General features: G+C 51.6%; 1 protein-coding gene across 3 annotated transcripts in view; it reads left to right on the plus strand.

Annotated features, from left to right (window-relative positions):
* The first annotated feature begins 631 nt into the window (after positions 1-631).
* Positions 632-22,281, plus strand: part of SCUBE1 (signal peptide, CUB domain and EGF like domain containing 1) — a 143,142-nt gene continuing 121,492 nt past the window's right edge. For all 3 annotated transcript variants that reach the window (XM_045363498.3, XM_045363499.3, XM_045363501.3), the window contains exons 1-2: positions 632-839; positions 4,432-4,563. In XM_045363498.3, coding sequence (XP_045219433.2) covers positions 752-839; positions 4,432-4,563 — 220 coding nt within the window. In that variant the 5' untranslated portion in view covers positions 632-751. The remainder of the gene's footprint in view (positions 840-4,431; positions 4,564-22,281) is intronic.

Consider the following 22,281-nt stretch of genomic DNA (forward strand, 5'->3'; position numbering starts at 1 on the left):
CATTGTCCGCCCCGGGCGCCCCGTTCCAGACGTGGGTCCTGCGGCCGCCCCGTGACAAGCACACTGACGAGCCACTGTCCTTTGACGAGTGCTAAAAAGTTCGTTTGTTTTGAACGTCAATTTTCAAGCGATCTTTACAAGGATTCCCCGCCCGGTTCGCTCGCTGCTGCCTCGCGGCGCTCAGCCCCCAGTAGGTGCTCAGGAAACGTCCAGCGAACGACGGCGCAGGCGAGTCTGCTCTGCGCGCTAGCGCGTTTCACTGCACACGGGTGGCGGGCGACCTCGCGGGACCCCCGGCTCGCAGGATCCCTGCCTCCGGGCCTGGAGGGACGGCGGGCTCGACGGCAGGGGCCGGGACGCCGAGGGCAGGGGAGGGCGCAGCCTCTGAGCAGCCCCAGCCTGGCCGAGACCCCGCGCCCGCAGCCTAGCGAGCAGGCCGGCCAGGCTCCCACCCCCCACCTGCCGCCCGCCCCAAGGAAGGGCCCCCCCACGACGCCCGCGCCCGCCCTCCCCCGAAGGGCCGGCGGCCGGCGCCCATTGGCCGGCCGTGGGCGACGCCCCGCCCCCCCGACGCCACGGGCCAATGAGCGCGCGCTGTCAGCTCATCAGCCGGGCCGGCTGGGCTGCTCAGGAGCCCGAGCCGTGGCGGAGCTGTGAGCAGCGAGCAGCGCCTGCGGGAGCCGCCGGTCGGTCGGGTCCCCGCGCCCCGCACGCCCGCACGCCCGCACGCCCAGCGGGGCCCGTATTGAGCATGGGCGCGGCGGCCTTGCGCTGGCACTTGTGCGTGCTGCTGGCCCTGGGCACGCGCGGGCGGCTGGCGGGGGGCAGCGGGCTCCCAGGTAAGCCCCCGACCGAGGTGGGGGGCGGCGGGCGCGGGGGGCGCGGGCGGCCGAGGCGCGGTCCCGGAGGGCTTCTTCCCTGCGCATCCCGAGCTCGCCCCGTGCCGCCCCGCGCCCCCCGCCTCTTTGCAAAGTAACTTCTGCGGCCGGCGCGGGGCGCCCCCTCTCGCAGCCCGGGCGGCCGGGGCTCCTGAGCCCGGAGGGGCCGCAGCAGGGGCGGGTGGGCCGGGGCCCCGGGAGGGGAAGCGCGAGCGCGGGAGCGAGGAAGAAAGGCGGCGGTTCCCGGGGGCCCCGCGTGCGAACCAGGGAGGGGCGGGACCCCGAGCGCAGAGGGGCGCTTTTCCCGGGAGAGGGAACGCGGGGCGGGGCGGGGCGGGCGAAGGGGGACACGCCAGGAGGTGGAAGGGGAAAGGGTCGGACCGAAAGACCGGGACGGGGCGGGAGGTGCGGGACAGACGGACAGAAGAGGCTGCGCTGAGGGAGCAGACAAAAGGAAGCCCGGAGAAAAGACAGATGCGGAAGGGTAGAGAGGAGGCCCGCACGGCCCGGGGAAGGAGGAGGAGGCCCGTGGACCAGGAGGAATCAAGAGGGACGGTCCCACTGTTGATAAGGGAGAGAGAAGAGGAGATGGGGGACAGATGGACACTGGAGAAAAACGGGGTTGGTGGGGCGGTGAGAGGGAGACCCGGAAAGAGAGAGGGACGGAGATGCCTGGAAAGCCGCGGACGAGGGACCGTCTGACAGGACGGGGAGGAGAGACAGAAGGAAGGAAGGCAGAGGAGACGCAGGGACAGACACTAGAGGAGAGTCCGGACGTCGGTGGAGCAGACCCAGGAAGGGGAGGGGGAGACCCGGAGGCCACAGGCCCAGGCCCGTGGGTTTCACGGGGACCCCCCACCCTCCCACCCCTTCCCCTCCTGCTCTCTGGCTGTCTTCAGGGGCTTCCCGAAAAGCTGGAGTCACATTCTCTCCCCCGCGTCATCAGAGACGCTCCTCCGGTGCTCTGCTTGGAGGGGGAGGCAGGGGAAGGGTCCTGTACGTCCTTCGCGGCTCCCTGAGGTCTGGTTTGGGTGGCGTAGGGTCTATTCCTGGTGGTCCCGCGTGCCCCGAGTGAGGATGCTGGGCCCGTGAGACTCTTCCACAGCAACACCCCTCCTGGAAGCCCAACCCTGCTGCCCCATTCCCCTTGTGTCTGTGGGTATCTCTCCCAAGCTTTGGGGTCCCTCACCTCTGAGTGACTGTTCCTGGGGGTGCCTATCTCTGCCTGTGTCCCTCCTCGTGTCTTTCTGTATCTGACTCTGTCTCCTCCCTGACCCTCTCGGTGGAAGCCCTGTGACTGTGAAACGCCAATAGCCTGTCCCCAGCATAAGCAAACCAGAATCAAAGGGAGCAGCCTATGCTGGGAGGGCTGGGTCGCCCTGCAGGGGAGTCTCCAGCCCAGACAGGAGCGGGAGCATGGCAGAGGACCGGTGGGGACAAGTGGCTTCTCACCCTCTCTTCTCAAACTCCTGTGTCCTCTCCCCATACTCCACACCAAGGACACCCAAGTGTTGAAAGATGTGTTGAGAGATAGCTCCACCCACCCCTCATCAACATCCATACATTTCCATCCCAATGAAGACACCTGTCTAGGTGGGAGATTGGCGGTGAGGGCACAAGGGGCTCCCGCCCCTCATTCCTACACACTGGCCCCTGGGAAGTGGGAAGAGCCATACCTGTGGCCCACTGCCTCTGCTGGTCCTGTTTCAGAAGTGTCCCCAGTCCTCCCGAATAGAAGCCTGGAGATGGGCCCTCTCTGGCCCCTGGGTCCCTGCCTTAGAGGCAGTGCCAGTCCTGCACAGCGTCCCTCCGTTGCCACTTCCCCAGAAGGCCCTCATGGATGTTCCTGCTGGCCCAGCCATCCAGTTGCCGGCCCCCTCCAGTCCCTGCCTCCTGGTCCCCTTTCCACTCTTCCCCTGGGCAAGCTGTCTAGGACAGGCCGCCCACCTGAGCAAATGTAGCCCCCCTGAAAAGCAATGCCACCTGCCATGTGTGTGCGCACGCGTGCACTTGTGTGTGTGTGCAGGGGGGTTATGCTGTTGTGTTTCTTTTTGATGCCTCTCTTCCTTCAGGGGTGGGCAGGAGACTTGGGGGCTAGGGCAAAGAAGGAGGAGCCCTGGAGGGCATGGATCTCATAGGCCCCACTGGCAGATTTCAAACCCAGATATTATGCAGGGGAGAAATTTAGAGTGGACACTCTTGGGGACCCAGCAATCTAAGGTGAGGCCAGAGGCATGACGAGATGGGGACATTCTGAGCTTAGCCCTGGGGCACTGCCCTCATGGCAGCTGCTGAGAGTTCTTTGTGCTGCCGCACTCCTGGGTCCTTCTGTCTGTCTGTCATCTGTCTGAATTTCATGCATTGCTAGCTAGAAGTCACATGGCACGTAGGAAAGCTCATTCTGTGTTGGAGTCCACTCTCTGTCCCAGTGAGCTACTGACCCATAGCAGATGTGACCTCACCGGGCCTCGGTTTCCTCATCTATAACCTGAGGAATTAACCTGGATTATAGCTTCAGCTCTGACTGTGCTGAACTGTGCCCGACAAGAGGCAGGTCCCCTCCCTGCCTGAACTGTGTGTGTGTGTGTGTGTGTGTGTGTGTGTGTGTGTGTAAAAGAGACAGGGAGAGAGGCTTGGGGTGTGTAGATGGACCGGATATGCAGAATCTATTTTGCTTGATTTGCCCCAACAGCTGTTCCAGACTGAAGGTGTATATGTGTTGGGGGTGGTAGGTGGAGAGTGTCGGGAGCCCTCAAAGCCTAGACCGAACTTGCATTTAGAAGTTGGGATATGAAAACCAGGTTCACGTGTGGATTTCCGAGGAGGGAGGACCATGGGGGGAGTCAGAACCACGGATGGGCTCAGGTTAGCCCAGTTGAGGGTGTGGTTCTGCCACCAGACACTTTGGTGTGGGGGTGTGGAAGCCAGATGACGAATCCCATTTTTCCACAGGCTAGCGGCAGGGTGGGATCCCACGTTCAGGTGACCTGCAGGAGCCTCCTAGCATGGCCTTGGTGTCCCCATCTGGAACCCAAAGGGGCTGGATTTAAACTCCTCCAAGGACCTTTCTGGCTCTAAATTCTAGAATGAGGAGAGTGGGGGAGGATTGGAGCGATGCCTGTGGGGGGATAGAGTGAGGAGAGTGGGGGAGGGTTGGAGCGATGCCTGTGGGGGGATAGAGTGAGGAGAGTGGGGGAAGGTTGGAGCGATGCTTGTTGGGGGAGTAGGACAGATGGAGGAGGAGGTTCTTCCTCACTGTCTCCTTAAGCCTCAGTTTTCTCATCTTTTTAGCGGAACGATAGCTCAATGGGATCATTGCGACAATAAATAAGGCCAAGTGTATCGATAGCATTGTCCCTGCCACAGAGTGGCTGTGCAAAAGATGCTACCAGTTGCCACTTGTCACACCAGATTGTCCTGTGACAGCTGTTATTGCCAATGAGCCCACTGACCAATGGACAGGCAGAGGCAAGAGCTCCCCTGCCCCACACCATCAGCCACCTGCCGCGGGGCCACAGCTTACCTGTTGTTCCCCCTACACCCCTACCCACAGGATCAGTCGACGTGGATGAGTGCTCAGAGGGCACGGATGACTGCCACATCGATGCCATCTGTCAGAACACGCCCAAGTCCTACAAATGCCTCTGCAAGCCAGGCTACAAGGGGGAAGGCAGGCAGTGTGAAGGTGAGTTCAGCCCGGCCCTCCTGGCCAGACCCTGAGGCTGCCAGGGCTGCTGTAGGTGGCCGATGCCTGCCCCATTCATCACCAGCTGGGGCTGAGCCTCCAGCACCACCGTCATGGTTGCTGACAGTCATGGTTGCTGACAGCACAGGCTTCTCTCGGCCTCAGGAGGGAGGCAGTGAACTTTTCAGGAATGCCGGCTGTTTCCCTGGAAGGGTGGAGTTAGAGTCATGGGGTGCCTGATTCTCAACTGGGCTTGAAACTTTTCGTTTTTTTTAAGAAATTGGCTGGGTGCGGTGGCTCAGATCTGTAACCCCAGCACTTTGGGAGGCTGAGGCAGGCAGATTATCTGAGGTCAAGAGTTTGAGACCAGCCTGGCCAACATGGCAAAACCCCGTCTCTACTAAAAATACAACAAATACAAAAAAAAGTTAGCCGGGCGTGGTGGCGTGTGCCTGTAATCTCAGCTCCTCATGAAGCTGAGGCAGGAGAATCACTTGAACCCGAGAGGCGGAGGTTGTAATAAACTGAGATGGCGCCACTGCACTCCAGCTTGGGCAACAGAGAAAGACTCTGTCTCAAAAAAAAAAAAAAAGAAAAAGAAATTAAGATGAAGTATTGAATGATGTATTTGTGCATCTGTCCTTGACTGGCTATATGGGGCTGGAGTGCAAAGACCTGGGCTTACCCCCTGACCTCCAAGGTCCCTAACGTCAAGTTCAAAACCACCCTGTAGGTCTCTGTCTCGAGTTCCAGTGCTTGGACAGACACTGGTGGATTTGTACCATCTGTCTGTCTATCCAGCCTTTCTGCCCTGCACCTGGGGTGCTGGTTAGACCTCCTGGCATTAGAAACTGCCTCCCCAGCAGGCTGAAAGAGAGAAAAGAGCAGCTCTGGCTGCGTTTGGTGCCAGGACTCTCCAAGCCCATTGGAACCTTTGGAGCTTTTGTCCATGAGGGTCTGCATGGCCGTCCTCACCCCATGGGTCTGGAGCAGGACTGGGCATCTGGGAGCTGGAAATAGCTCTCTCCGAAACAGACACACCCCCGGATGGGGTCACTGATCCCCAACTTCCCTGTCTGCACCCGTCGTATAAATGAGGAAAACTGAGGCTCAGACAGAGGAAGCATCATTTGCAAGATTCCCATGTTCACAGTGACATGACAAGGACTGAAATCCAGGTCTTGCAGCTCCCACTCAATGACTGTGGCAGCTAGTTTTCTTCTCCCTGGACCCTGCCAGCTGAATTTTTCCAAGTTTGATATTTGTATTTGGAAAGTGACATGTGAGCACAGGATGGGTCCCTGTTCTTTCTGTATAAGGCGTTTACAGGGCTAGAGTTTTGTGGGCGATGCAGCCACGCCTCTCTGGGATGCTGGTGGTGTTTATCCTTCGCATTTGTTGAGCATTTATTTAAGGCTGAGTGCTGGGCAGATGACATCACCCTGGATCATGCCTGGTTGGGTCATATTCCTGGCACGCTCAGGGCCCCAGAACCCAAAGAGGGGAGCTGGCGCCTACCTACAGATCTCTGGAAGGAGGCCAGGCTGGAGGCACACAGAGGAGGCCATGAGTGAGAAGCCTGGTGGGGCGGCTGGCCTGGCTGCTGTCAGGGCCAGAGGTTAGCTCCCTGGTTTGAGTGGTACATGTGAGGCTGTGTGTGACCGCTTTCTGATCCTCTATTCTGCCCCCCAGACCCAGTGTCCTGGCAAGGCAGGGCCATGGTTGACCCTCCATCTCTGCTGGTATAAGCCATTGACCTGGCCTCTTCGTCCCCCAGCCCAGCTCCTCCTTAGGCCCTCTCCTGCTGTCCCCTGCCCTGGAGGCCTTACCTGTTTCCCTAAAATTTTTCGGAGTTCAGCTTTAACTCCCCACTCTGCTTGACCCCTGAGTTAGGAGTCAGACTCTTGCCCCAAGCCCAGCTCTGTTGCTCACTGGCTCTGTAGGCTTCATGTTCTCACCTGCTAGAAAAGGAAATTTTTTGTCCTGCTGGGTATGAAAATGAGACAAGAGGAGGCTTGCGAATGTGCTGCAGGAACTGCCAGGGGTCTCCCTATCTCTCTAGCCAAATTTGGGCCTCCACCCTTCACATCCTGAAACACCTCTATCCTGGCATGCACACACACACACAGACACACACACATGCACACACACTGGGTTGCTCTACGTTTGTGAGCCCCAGCTCAGATTTCCTGCCTGCCTGGAGCTCCTTACCTTCTTTCTGCATCCTGTCTAAATCTGAAGGCTAATCATTCTTTAGATTTGCCTCCTCCAGGGAGCCTCTGATACCTCCACTTATACATGCACTTACCCATGCACACACATGCATACTAGACTGCATTAGTTACCTACGCTGCTCCCAGAGGCTTCTGGACTTCCCTCCATCATCACACTTCTGACTTGGTCATAATTACTTGTCTTGGTCCCCCACAGAACTGTGAGCTCATTTATTGCGGGCCCACCATAAGCTTGCTGTAGGGGTCACCATATCGAAGCTGTCAAACTCAGGCCATGCACCCAGGAGCTCTCAGCGAGCTCCTCAATTAGAAAGGGCCTTTTACATTTGTAGCCATGTTCCCAGCTCATGGGGCAGGGCCTGGCACTAGCGTAGGTCTGCAGAAAACGTTTAGTCTTAGTTGGCTCTCCTTTGCCCAGACTGGACTTCACATTAGATGAGCAACCTCTAAGATAAACACAGAGGAGAGTGTGGAGTGTGGGGTCTGTAGAAGGGCACGTTCTGGCCCTGGTATCATCTTGACTCTGCACAATGAGAGACAGGAGAGCAGATTCAAGGCTGGTCTCTTCAAGGGGAGCCTGGGTTGCAGCCCACCTTTCATGTGAACATTTGGGTGGTGATTTGCCCTCACTGAGCCTTAGTTTCTCCTTCGGTTGTGAGGGCCAAAAATACTCCCCATCACAGGTCATCCTGAAGATTGAGTGAGCCACAGTATAGCGCACTGGGGGCTGGCATCCAATACACAGTAGGCACTTATTCCACAGTGTGTGCTCCATATACAGATGTCAGGGTCATCACCATGGTCCTGTCATTATCATCATCAGCATTATCACCATCATCATTATCATCACCATCATCATCATCACCATCACCATCATCACTATCATCACCATCACCATCATCATTATCATCACCATCACCATCATCACCATCACTATCATCACCATCACCATTGTCACCATCATCACTATCATCATCACCATCACCATCACCATCATCACCATCACCATCATCACTATCATCACCATCACCATCATCATCACCATCACCATCATCACCATCACCATCATCACCATCACCATCACTATCATCACCATCACCATTGTCACCATCATCACTATCATCATCACCACCATCACCATCATCACCATCACCATCATCACCATCACCATCATCATCATCACCATCATCATCATCATTACCACCACCATCATCACCATCACCATCACCGTCATCATTATCATCATTATCATTATCATCACCGTCATCACCATCATCACCATCATCATTATTATCATTATCATCATCACCATCACCACCATCATCATCACCATCATCACCGTCATCATTATCATCATCACCGTCATCATTATCATCATCACCATCATCACTGTCATCATTATCATCATCACCATCATCACCATCACATCACCTGTTCTCACTAGCTGTCAAAGTGGTTTCAGGCTCAACTGAGACTATGAATGATGAAGACCTTTGAAAATCACTCCATTCTGCATATCTGTGGTGATAGTTATGGTGCAGCATAGTCCTTGCTCTCCAGGAGCTTGTGGTCTGGTGGGACTGCATGAGCTGGAAATTCCTGATAACAGATTTAGGGTAGTTCGGGTCATGAATCAGTGTCTGTTGAGTTGCTGTGTTAACAGTATGAGAACAATTGTTAGGAACCAAGAGGAGGGCACCATTTGGTTATGGGCTCCCTAAACCCTCAGTCAGTGAGTGTTGGCATGGATTCTGGAGGCCTGTGTGGACCCTGTCCTGCTAGCACTCTGGTTTTCTCATCCCTGGGGACCCATCTACAGTCATCAATTTGAATCAAGGCAGCCTGCCAGAGTGCTCACATACATACCTCACACCGCCAACACATAAACACGGAGGACCATCAGATCCCTGCTGGCTTCCCTGGGAGGACTATGGAGAGACATCCGGGGGTTTTGAAATCTGAAGGGGCACCATGTGCAGCGCTGGCCTGAGGGAGCTGGGAAACCATCCAGATGTTCACGTCCTTGGTTTACAGATGGAAAAATGGAGGCCTGCGGGGGCAGGGTCTTTCTTGGGTGGGGACTAGAGCCCAGGTTTGGTAGACCTGTTACTCCACACTATGTTTCTGCCAGTGGTTATTCCTATCTGTGGCTCTCTGTTCTGAGAAGAGGACGTGAACAGTCTCTATTAAGGTCAGCATAGGGGTTAAAGCATTGACTTTGGTGCCAGATGGCTTGGGTTCAAATCCTGCCCATGTAGCCTGGGCATGTTATTTAACCTCCATTTGTTTATCTATAAATTAGGCATAATGTTACTACTTATTTCATACAGATAGTGTGAAAATTAAATGAGTTAATGTATTTAAAGCCTTTGAACATAGCCTGGCACATAGGATGCTGTATATAAGCACTAGCTGCCCTTACTGTGATGACGACGACGATGATGATGATGATGATGATGATGATGATGATGATAGTGATGATGGTGCTATTGATGATCAGGGTGATGGGGGTGATGATAATGTTGATGGTGCTGTTATGGTGCTATTGATGAGGGTGATGGTGATGGTGATATTGATGATGATGGTGCTGATGAAGATGATGATGATGATGATGTATCTGATCATCATCATCTTCACCATGTCAATGTCAATGATCACAATGTTGTTCAAGATATGAAAGAACTAAAGCTTCGTCTTTTCCAACAATTTCTGGGACCTAAAATGGTTGGGAAATGAGGTATTCTGGTTCATCGACTGTTCATATAAACCATATGCATATACCTATATCCCCACAGAGGTGGACAGTCAGGTGTGCCATTCACAGATGGCTGCTTATCGAGAATGTACAATAAAAAAAATACATAGGAAAGAAGACTTTCCTTTGTTCAACTAAGCCTACTTCGGGGATGGCAAATATGCCGTCACCTTCTGCCATAGCAGACATTAATAATCAATCACCACGCCCTCCAGTCATTTCTGCAGTAGATGAAACTTGCTTTCCTTCCCTGGGCTCCTGCATCTGCAGGTCCTGAGCTGGAGTTGAGTTTTGCTGAGGCTGGGGTTGGAGTCTTGGAGGCAGTGAGCCCCCTGTCCTGCAGATCTCACTGACTGTGCTCTTTGCTGTAATAAGCATAGAGGACGGACTCTCAGCAGAGCCTTCCCCGAGGATGTGGCTGCCACAGTCTCCCCAGTTTTTCACCAATATGTTGAGTGTTTGCTTCCAGACACCCCACTACATGCTCCATGTCCATGATCTCATTTAATCCTCTCAAGAACCCTACCAGATAGGGAGTATGCCTTCCATTTTTCAAGCAAGGAAACAGGCATGGAGAGGTAAAGTGACTGGCCAAAGGTCACACAGTTGATAGAGGACAGCTAGAATTTAAGCCCCAAACTGGCAGTTCCCAAGGTCTGTCCTCTTGACCGCTGGGTGATACTGCCTACTTTTAACTGGCTCTCCCACAGGGACTGTCAGCTCTGTCTTCACCAACTAATCAGTGCCCGAAACATACTTTCTCTATCATTTTCACAACCCAAGCCTGGGTTGTGGGAAGCCCGATGTGAGGCTGACCGAGCCTCTTACCCACTTCACCAGGTCACCTTGAAACCTGCTGCTTGCAGAATCCCTGTTAGCAAATCCAGCCCTGAAGGCCACCTGCCCCCCATTCTGGGAACAGTTTCTTCTCCCACCTTCAAGGGCAACTTGCCTCATGGCCAGTGGGCATATGCGATGATGCCATGGCCTCCATGTGTGCAGACATGTTGCATCTGTGCCCAGGAGTGGCCTGGGGCCCCCTGCAATCAGCCTAATGCTGGCAGAGGGCTTGCTGTAGCCAGACGGGTGAGTGCCTCAGAGAGCCGGGAAAGGCTCTGAGCAGGGCTGGAGATAAAGCACTGTTTTATTGATTGAATCTGAAGTACCTTGAGGTAGACTCATGGCTGTGTGGAGTTGGAAGAAACTTCGAAGGGCATTGAGGCAGCCCCTGTGAGTGACAGCTGCCACCCCTCTTTGCAGCCCAGCCCAGGTCCATACACACCACCATTGTAGCCCATGCCACACTGCACTTAGCTTGTCCCACGTCTCCTCCTGGAATGTGAGCTCCTCAAAGACTGGATCTGGGATTCGTCAGCTTCCATCCCTGGAACCTAGAGACTGGGCCTGGCACAGGGTGTGGATGGCATTTGCTGGATGAAAGGGTCTCCTCCTCCAGGAAGCCATCTCTGGTCTCCCAGACAGGGGAGTTATCACCTGTGAGCATCCTCACTCAGTGCTCCTGTCACACTAGATTGTGAGGACCCATGCAACTTCCCTCAGGGCTAAGCCCAGAGCTGGTGTCAGTGGGCAGTGAATGACCCTTATCCATGCTGGGAGGACCCAGGAAGGCCTCCCAGAACCTCACAGACTCTGAGGGTTCTACAGATGAGGAAGCAGAGGCTTGGACAGGGAGAGAGCTAGTCTGAGGATAACTGGTGTGGACCGATGGCAGAATTCACCTGGGGAAACTGGTTCCAGAGAGGTCTGTCTCTAGCCAGGCCTCCCAGGTGAGAGGCAGCAAGGCCTGGGTTCCATCCATCCCCCATCAGCCAAGGGGTCCCAGCATCAGGCCAGGCCCCCATCAGCCCATTGGAAAGCAATAGGGAAGGCTCCTTCACTATGGAGGGATCGAGGGGGCTGCACAGCCCCTCTGCTTCTACACGTACTCGTTCCCTTGCTGCTGCTGGCTGGTCTGAGACAGGACCTGGGAATGGGAGGGGCTGGAAGCTACCATTTGTGATACTGTTATTATTTTAATTTATTTTAGAGGTGGGGCCTTGCTGTGTTGTGAGCTATTATTGTTATTTTTGTTTGTTTTTGAGATGAAGTTTTGCTTTGTCACCCGGGCTGGAGTTCAGTGGCTCAATCTCGGCTCACTGCAACCTCCGCCTCCCAGTTTCAAGGGATTCTCATGCCTCAGCCTCCCAAGTACCTGGGACTACAGCTGCGCACCACCATGCCCAGCTAATTTTTTGTATTTTTAGTAGAGATGGGGTTTCACCATGTTGGCCAGGCTGGTCTCGAACTCCTGACCTCAAGTGATCCACCTGCCTCAGCCTCCCAAAGTACTGGGATTATAGGCATGAGTCACTGCACCCGGCCATTTTTTATCCATCCCTCCCTACCCAGCCTCACTGTCTTCTTTTAGTTCATCAAACTTGCCAGCTTGTTCCTACCTCTGGACCTTTGCATACTCCATTTCCTCTTCCCTGTCCATTTAGCTAAGCGTGTGCATCCGCGGCTCACCTGGCCCCGGGGGCATGGGCCTTTCGGAATCTGCCAGGCCATTCCCGCACTGGCTTCCTGGTCTGAATTAACCAGGCCTGTTTGTGCTTATTCTGCTGAGGGGGCAGGCTGGGGGTGAGGAAGGGGCATTTCATCCCCTTTAAATACTTCAACTCATTTAACCTTAATTGCCTTGTTTTCATAGACATTTGCTAGGGAAAAGGACCAAATTATAGCTTGAATTGGGTCCTACTAATCTTAATTAAAAGCTCTCGTTTATAATCAGGACCAGGCCCCAAACGAGGAGCAAACCGCCCTCAAATGGCTTGTTTAAATAACTAAGACCCTCTTGATAATCACTGTTTAGTCTGAACCAACAGCACACATCACCCCTTCTATGTGTACTTAATTTTTTAGACCATTTATTCAAGTGGTTTATTCCACTTGCAAGTTCTAACTCGGGCCTTTTCCAAAATGCTATAATTAAAACTCTTGGGGGAAATAACTTTTTGTTTGGGCCACAGTATATCAAATATATTACTATTTTCCTCTTTTTGTGTGAAAAGGAAAAACATGACAACCTTGTGGCCGTCAGAGATCACAAAATTAGTGTGTATGTAATGAATGTAAATAGTCACTTCCTGAATTTTATATCCCCAGGGTCTACTTGTCAATCACTGAAGTTAGGTGGATTACAGAGCATGTTATTAAAGTGTTTTAACAAAATTCCTAATAACATACTCAGTGATCCATTTAGTTTAACATCAGAAAAAAAAAAATCTTAAAACCAATTTGGCCTTCTTAGGAAATAATGTCCATGACCTTATTAAATCATTTTAATCATCATTACTACACACATTATTGAGACTCCAGATAAAATTCTGCTTTTTGGGAGGCCAGGAAAGGCAGTAGGAGGTGGGAGGGTGGGGGGAGAGAAGGGGAAATTCTTCTCCTTCAAGTCTTAAAACATGCAATTATGCATGCTAACGTGTGCTCTGCCGAAGATGAAAGTGCTCAAGTCCAGCAGACCAGCAGGCAGGAAGAAATTGGATGTGACTTAAAATTCCAAGGTGCTGTCAGCTAGCAATTAGGCAATGTTGCTTGCCAGCTCTGCTGCTGATTAGGGCTCTTGCAGAGTTCTTGGAGCCAATGTCCATTTTTAGGAGGAAAAAGTAAAAAACTCATGCTACCACATTTAAACATTGGAGGCAAGTTCACCTCTGAGCCTCAGTTTGCCCATCTGTAAAGTGTGTGTGCACTGGACTGTTTTCAGTTGAGTATCAAGAATGTTTACTGAGCACCTACTCTGTGCCAAGCTAGGTGCTGGGGCTGAAACATGTTTCCTGCGTTTGACCTGCCTTGTGGGAGACACAGATTGGAAAAGATGTGATCATAATAGGATGTGGAAAGTGCAGCAATGAAAATACAAACAAAACAGGTGTTGTTTTGTTGAAGTAGAGAAAGTGCATATCTCTGCCAAGGAGGGGAAGAAATTCAGGAGGGCTTCTTAGAGGAGGTGTCCTCTGGGCTAGGTTAGGAAAGCATAGCAGAAGCAGGTCTCTGATGCTCCTTCCAGCTGTGATGGTCAGTGGAAGCATTTGTAGCAAGGATTTAGAGGCCTGCATTTCGGTCCCTTCTAACTCCGTGAGCCAGCGGTGACTTGACCATTCTGAGCCCTGGTTTCCTCATTCACCACATGGGAGCCACAACACCTGCCCTACAGAATGTGCACTGGAGTAGAGATTTGAGGAGGGAAGGGGCCTCACTGTCTGTGAGAATGTGTTGAAGGCTGCACCAGTGCCTGCATGTTGGGTTTTTTTTTTTTTTTTCTCTAATTCCCCATTTCTCCCAGGGTTAGGAGTCTCTGCCCCCACCTCCCACCCTCCATGTCCTCCAGCTCCCCAGGCAGCAGCCCCTCTCTGCCCCCTTCCTCTGGGCCCTCTCACCTCCTCTTAGCCGCTTCTTATTACAGTGGCTGTATTTGTTTTCCATCCGAGGAATGCTAACCAGCAAAAACCATTATTTCTAAGAAAATAAACCATGGACTTGTGTGCCTTTGAATGCTACTGAAATGGATGACGGCCTTCCCTAAAGGCCTTGAGACAAAGAGGGCTCGGGGCCTTGTGTGAACGGCAAGGTCAGGGGGTCTCAGAGGGTGCTCCCAGACGGGCTTCCAGATGGGCCAGGACTGCGGCCTCTGGCTAGAAAGAGTGTAAAACCTCAGCCAGCTGGTTGGATGCCTGGCCTGGGTTAACAGCAGCCACTGGCGTAGATCACTCCCCACTCCCTCCAGGGTCTTCAAAGTGCTCCCCTCTCTCCAGGAACCCCTATGTCTTCTGTCTAGACCTCCTGCCTCTCTTATAGAGGCGAGTGGAGCTGGGAGTGTGTCCATGGAGACCGGGTTCCAGCCCTGTGTGGCCTGGGCCAAGTCTGTGGGCCTCTCCGGCCTTTGCATCCTGACATCAGAGTTCAGCGGGGGCAGGAGATCTCAGGCCCCTTGGACCCTCACTGTGGGCAGCTCCTTCCTCAGGGTGCTCCTCGTTTCCATGGCGCCCAATGCTGGCCTCAGTCTGTCCAGCATGAGGGGTGGGCTTCAGTGGGGCTTAGCCAACTGTCCCTTCCCACTGCCAGCCCTGCGGGCAGACGTGGGCCTGGTCGGTCTGTGGGCAGGAGCACATGAGTTTGTGTGCATCTGTGTCTGGGTCATTCCCCTCTCCAGGCTGGCAGCACCTTGTGGCCAAGGTCCAGGCTAAGGGCAAAAGGCCTGGCCCAGGACAACATTGGCATGGGAGGGAAGAAGGCAGAGAGGTGGCCTGATCCTTCACAAGGCCCGCGGGCCCCAGATTCCTGGTTCACAGAGATGCCATCTTCTCTGGACAACTGTGTCGAGGTGAGGAAGGTAGAGTCTGGGACCAGCCTGCCCAGGTTCAAATGTTGCCTTCACCACCTTCTAGCTGGGTGATCTTGGGAAAGACACTGAAGTTTTCTGAGCCTCAGTTTATTTTTCTATGAGCCATGGGAAGTGAAGACCTTTCTGCACGACTGTAGGGAGGATTAAGCCAGTTACCATCAAGATGGTGCCTGGTGTGGAGTTGCCACTGCTGTTATTTTATTACATTGGAGAGGAAGGCCACCCGGGGGTTCGGAGAGAAGGGGAATGAACCCGAATTGCACCAGGCAAGCTCAGGCCCTGCCCACTGCTGGATCCTGAGATGAGAGAGAGAAGGCCAGGCCGAGAGCCCTGAGTTCAAGGTGCCGTCAGCCCCTGATCTGCTAAGATTTGTCTTTCAGCTCCCCTCTTTGGGCCTCAGTGACACCTTGATAAAATCCAGGGTGCTCTAGGATCCAGCTTACTAATTCTAAGGGCCGGCCCAGGTTTTCAGGCAACTTCCTGTTTGTGATTGTCCTCCTGAGCTCGGAGGTGGCTGGGCCTGTGGAGCGGCCCCACAGAACCTGCAGTGTTTGGGTCTCGGGCCTCTCCTTGGCCTTTCCCTAAGGGGATGGGGGAATGACTGCCTGTAATGGGCAGGAGGGTGGAACAGGGGCCTTGACTGAGGGCTGGCAGAACTAGACTCAAGCCTGGCAGGTTCCCCGCGGTCTCTCCTGGCTTCCATCTCACACGCACCAACGACTCCATTTTCTCTTGACCAGGCTGCCTCAGCGTCCGTTAGTCCTGATGCGGGAGCCCAGGAGCAGCCCTCAGCAAGGGTTTCAGGGCATTTTTGAGGGAGAAAGGAAATAATGAACTGGTCTTCGTCATATCGGTTTGGTGGGAAATCTCCCCTGCTTCTTGGTAGCAACACGGCCCACCGTGACCCCAAGCTGGGCAGGTGGCATTTGAGGTCAGTTCAGAGCCAGCCTCCTTGTGGTTGCCCTTCATGCAAGCAGAGATCCCTGGAGATGCGACCAGCCCAGTGGAGAAGAACACCCACAGCATTACTTGTTTGACTTCTATTTTTAAACAGCTTTATCGCAATATAATTCACATACTGTACAATTCACTCATTAAAAGTATACAATTCAATGCCTTTAGTATATTCACATTGCCAGTCCATTACCACAATCAATGTTAGTATCTTTTTTTATTTATTATATGTGTGTGTATATATGTGTGTGTGTGTGTGTGTGTGTGTGTGTGTGTGTGTATATATATATATATTTTTTTTTTTTTTTGAGACGGAGTCTCGCTTTGTTGCCCAGGCTGGAGTGCAGTGGCGCAATCTCGGCTCACTGCAAGCTCCGCCTCCCGGGTTCACGCCATTCTCCTGCCTCAGCCTCCTGAGTAACTGGGACTACAGGTGCCCGCCACCACGCCCAGCTAATATTTTTGTATTTTTAGTAGAGACGAGGTTTCACCGTGTTAGCCAGGATGGTCTCGATCTTCTGACCTCGTGATCCGCCTGCCTCGGCCTCCCAAAGTGCTGGGATTACAGGCGTGAGCCACCATGCCCGGCCTTTTTTTTTTTTTTTTTTTTTGGGGGGGGGGGGGACAGAGTCTTGCTCTGTCGCCCAGGCTAGAGTGCAGTGGCATGATCTTGGCTCACTGCAACCTCCGCCTCCTGGGTTCAAGTGATTCTTCTGCCTCAGCCTCCTGAGTAGCTGGGATTACAGGCGTGCACCACCATGCCTGGCTAATTTTTTGTATTTTTAGTAGAGACAGGGTTTCACAATGTTGGCCACAATGCTGGTCTCAAACTCCTGACCTCAGGTGATGCACCCGCCTCAGCCTCCCAAAGTGCTGGAATTACAGGCGTGAGCTACCCTGCCCAGTCCAGTGTTAGAATCTTTCCATTACTCCAAAAAGACACCCCATGCTCCTTGACCATCCTCTACCACTCCCGAAGTCTGCAGCCCCTCCGGTATTAGGAAAGCTCTCATCTGCTTTTTGTCTTAGCAGATTTGGTTTTTCTGGAGATTTGACGTAAATAAAATCATCGACTATATGATCTTGTGACGGAGACATCACTAACTCTGAAGTCAAGCCGCCTGGCTCCCTTCCCGGCTCCCCTTGCATTTGCTGTGTGATCTGAGGCAGGGCAGGCGATGTCTCTGAACCGTGGTTTGCTGCTGTGAGATCGAGATGGTGGCGCCCAGCTCTCAGGGCAGTCCTGTGTGTGGGGCCTGCAGACGGCCTGACGTGTCAGGAGAGTCGCTCAGCAAGGCCACTGTCGTGATTGTTCATTCATGCAATGCCCAGAGGATTCCTTTGAACATGCTCGGGCTCTGCTTGGTTCTGAGGCTCAAGCTGCACAGGACATGGTTCTCATTCTCATGGATTTGCAGCATCAAAGGACACAGACACAAGCAAGCAAGAATAATGCTAGTGCCTGCTTGGGCTGGGGGAGGGGCTAGATCTGCTCGAAGATGAGCAAAAGCTTCCGGGAGGAGGTGGTACTGGGGCTCAGGATGCAGAAGTGAGTGGATGTTGTGGAGGGAAGGACCTCCAGGCAGAGGGAACAGCATGAGTCAAAGTGTGGAGGCCTGAAGCCACATAAGGGACTGGGAGAGGTCACTGAGCAGCTCCAACCCCACGGTTATCTTGAATCACAGAGTGGGAAGCGGGAGGGAACCTTCCCACCCTCTGGCTGAGCCACGGTCATTGTGTGCAGTTAGGAATGAAAAAGTATATAGATTTGTGTTAGTTTTACGTGCCCTTTGACCTTTCCCGTAATTAACTGCTGGGCCCACTTCTGGCATTGTCTCTGCAGAAGGGAAACCTGATCGATGGATGCCAGGGGCCCTCAGAGAGCGGGTCTCATTACTCAGTCATTACAAACCCAGAGCTTAACCCCGAGCCACCGGAGACAGGGGCTTAATCCTTCCTGCTAGGCAGCCCAAGAAACTACCTTCCCTGGAGCATAATTAGCCAACAAACCGGATTAAGATTTATTCATCAATAAGGACTCAACTTCCTAAGCCATACATCTCTCCCCGAATGGTTGCCTGATCTAAGGAGGGCACGGTTTTTCTTAAAGCCCCCAGACAAAGGAGAGGACATGCTAGCGCCCAGCCAGGAAAGGGCTCTTTGTTAGAGCGTTTGGTCTCTACTGTTCTTGAGGAATGTCTAGAAAAATGCCAGTTTCAGGGGGAAATGAGAAGACGTTTTCAGTAATGATCCCTGAGAGTAGAGAGTGGGATGCTTTAAAAATCCTTAATTTTGAGAAGGTTTCTAGTCAGTCCTGATTTTGAGGAAAATGCCCTAAAATAGTATTAAAATAAAATGAAAAGCCTCTCTGACTCATTGCAATAGGATCTTTTAGCACTTAGACACCACAGAATAAATGTATATTTTATGGAGCAGCAAGAATCAATTTTGAATTAAATGATTTTAAAAAAATATCTTACCCTATATGGGTTCCAAACCCACACTGTTGGCGTGGAAGCACAGCTATGGGGTTGTGTGTGTGCGTGCTTTCAATACACAAAAAGCAGAGCTGAGTGACCTTTCAAAAATTCCATAATGAGCAGTTCTCTGTGCTGCTTTTCTCTGTTCTGTTAGATGCTGGGAGCTGTCTTCTGTTGGGAATTGAGTTTTCATTAAAAAAAAAAAAAAAAAAATCCAAGCAGGGGAAGGAACAGCAATGCTTGGAGTGAATTGCTGGACTTCTCATCTCCTGTGCCCAGGGCTCTGAAAGCTGGTCATATCTTTTGTCCTGCCCACTTTCTCCATTCATGCGAACCATCCCTGTCACCACCCCTCCACTGTCACCACCCCTCGTCAACCTCAAGGGTAGGTACAGACCTTGGAAATAAAAATAATAATACCTATGACACCTCTTCCCCACTTTTCTCCTTAATGACTCTTTGGAGCATGAAGCACTTTTTTTATTTTTTTATTTTATTTTATTTTTTTGAGACGGAATTTCGCTCTTGTTGCCCAGGCTGGAGTGCAGTGGTGCAATCTCGGCTCACTGCAACCTCCGCCTCCCGGGTTCAAGGGATTCTCCTGCCTCAGCCTCCTGAGTAGCTGGGATTACAGGCATGTGCCACCACACCTGGCTAGGAGCATGAAGCACTTTTTAAAAATATTCATCTCACACACCCCAAGGATGTGGCTCCAAATGTGGGAATCAAGTCTGCACTTGAATGCAACCACTGGCTGGGGGCCTGAAGACAAGGTCCTCAGTGATGCTGAGCCTCAGCCTCTTCTGTGTGATGGCAGCTCTTACCCTGGCCTCACATACAGCTGCCTCACTCCAGTCTCTGCCTTCATCATCCCACGGCCGCCTTCTCTCTGTGTGTCTGTGTGTCTTCACATGGTATTCTTCTCCCTGTATGTCTGTGTCCAATTTCCCTCTTCTTAGGACAGCAGCATTGTATTAAGGCCCACCTTAATCTAGTATGACCTCATCGGAACTTGATTACATCTGCAAAGACCCTACTTCCAAGTCAGATCACATTCTCTGGTCCTGGGGGTTGGGACCTCAACATACCTTTTTGTGGGGACACAGTTCAATCCACAACAGCCCTTAAAGAATCAACATCCACAGAACTGAGCTCTGTCCCCTCCGTTCCTTTACCATCTCCCCGCTCCACCTGCCTGTTCCTTGTTCTCTGGCTTTCAGTCCTGAAAAAATGGTCTGAGTCGGATGAGCGTCTTGGAGGTCTGTGGTGCCTCTTCCGGGGCGGCGACTCCTGGATATGTTTTTATAATAATAAATTCACCTGCTTTGGCAGATTTTTTTAGCTGGTTTGTTTGTGTGTTTATCTCTTAGGTATTAAAGGAGGAGGCTCACATGATTTTAGAACAAAAATTCCAGGTACAAACATGGAAAATCAGGGAAAGTTTGGTTTAGGAGCCGACAACCTCCATCCAGGGCACTGGGAAGTAAAGCTGGCTGCCACAGCAGGCCTGGGGATTGGAGAAGAACTGGTCATTCTGAGAGATGCTCAATCTAGGAGAACTAATTGGGGATGGATTGAGGAAAGAAATGCAAGCAGCAAATATCTCGGCACTCTCCAGCGCACTGGCAATTATTGTGGCCTACCTTACGGGGAGTCAAAGGCAGGAAATGGGTAGAGCTGTTTTATTGACTATTCAATGATATCTTTATACTGCCTTATGGGTGTGGTGATCAGATAGTTTATCATTTTAATAATGAAAAGGTTAATAACTACTGTTAATAATTATACCCCAACAATAGGCATAAACTGGAACTGTGCCAAGAAAATTAAAGTGTATGATGTTCTCTAAGCAGGGGAAGACATTCCCTCACTAGGAGGTCTGAGGTTTGTCAGAGCTTACCACCATTGAAATAGCCACTTGGATTACATTTTATAGATGCAGCAACTCTATAACCGATTGTGTTTCTTTCCTTGTCTTTGTCTTGGCATTTAGGAAGCTCACAGCCCACCTTCTGTCATTGTGCTGCAATTATCAAATGTGTTTTTGTATGTTTTCACCAGCTTTATCTTATTCTTCAACCTCATTTATTTTTCTTCATCCTAGCATCTTATTCTGTTTGAAAAAATTGTTGTACATATTTTGTAAGCTGTTTGGATGGATATTTGAAGGAATCAGTGAGTTAATAGAAGTTTGGATGGATGGATGGGTAGGTAGATGTTTGAATGCGTGTGTGTGTGTGTGTGTGTGTGCATGAGCATGAGTGTATGTGTGTCTGGATAGAAGGGTGAGTATTTGAATCAATGAATATACAGATGAGTAGCTAAGCACTTGGATGGATGGATGGGTGGATGGGTCAGTGCTTAGATGAATGGAAGGATAGGTATCTGGTTGAATATTTAGACAGATGGATGCATGCATGCATGTTTGGATGTATGGGTGAAAGTTTGGCTGGATGAATGGATGGGTGAATAGGTGATTGGAGAAATGGAAGGGTGGTCAGCACACTGGATATTTAGATGGATAAAATTTAGCACAAATCGATAAATGGAAGAATGGTTGGGTAGATATTTGAATGGATAGGTTGAGGGTGAGTAGATGGATGGATAGTGGAAGGGTAGATGGGTGTTTGGATGAAAGGATGCATGGCTGGCTGGTTGGTTATTTGGGTAGATAGGCATGCACACATGTGTGTATGTGTGTGTGTATAGACAGATGCAGAACAAGTAGAAGGATAGATGGGTAAATGGGTATTTGGATGATTGGATAGTACTTTCTCAGTACACAGTATAAATGTGCCAAGGGTGAAATATTGTATCATGTATAAAGCATTTTGTCAATGACTGGCATGTCACAGGCATTCTAACTTATTAGAAAGGATGTGGGCTTCACAGACCGAAAGACCTTTGTTCTGATCCTTGCCCTACCACTTACTATGTGACCTTGAGCAATTATCTAACTTCTCTGCACTTTAGTTTGTTCAACCATAAAATGGAGTTAAAACACCTACTCCAGAGTGTTGCTGTGAGAATTAAAAGGGCTTGTGTATATTTCAGGAGTAGATACCTCCTTCTGAGGTATAAGATGAGAGAAAGTTCTTTTACCCAAGCATGGAGTAAAAGTCCTTTTCCTCAGTCTGATTGATCCAACCTAAGTCACCTACCAACCCTGGGACCAACAGCAATTGCTAGTGGCATGTGCTGTTTGGATGAGACTGATAAGTCTCCACCCCCAGAGTTAGGACCAGGCCAGCTTCCCCCTGAATCACCTGCTTGAGGGAGGAAAGGAGGGAGGGAACAGTTTGGGGGCTGCTGAGTCGAATCAGATGTGAGGTGATACTCATGCTGACAGGTAGTGAAAATAAGTGGCTAGTGGATAGACTGTACCTATATTAAGGGTGTAAAGAAACCACGCTTTGGTAGCTGATTTGATGTTAAGGGAGCAGTGGAAGGAAAACAATATTTACCGGGATGAGGAACCCCAGGTAACTGCAGGTCGATGAGTTAAAGCTGGGCTTTGTCGCCTTTGGAGTACCTTTGGAATACCCAGGGGAAGAGGTGGTTGCATTAGTCTCTCTGGGGCTCTGGAGAAAGGTCAGGGCTGCAAACAGAGACTGGGAACTAATCAGTATCTCTCAGTTTTTTATTTTTTTTTATTTTTTTATTTTTTTATTTTTTGAGACGGAGTCTCGCTCTGTCACCCAGGCTGGAGTGCAGTGGCCGGATCTCAGCTCACTGCAAGCTCCGCCTCCCGGGTTCACGCCATTCTCCTGCCTCAGCCTCCCGAGTAGCTGGGACTACAGGCGCCTGCCACCTCGCCCGGCTAAGTTTTTTTTTGTATTTTTAGTAGAGACGGGGGTTTCACTGTGTTACCCAGGATGG

The sequence above is a fragment of the Macaca fascicularis genome, chromosome 10, assembly GCF_037993035.2.
Source record: "Macaca fascicularis isolate 582-1 chromosome 10, T2T-MFA8v1.1".
NCBI lineage: Eukaryota > Metazoa > Chordata > Mammalia > Primates > Cercopithecidae > Macaca > Macaca fascicularis.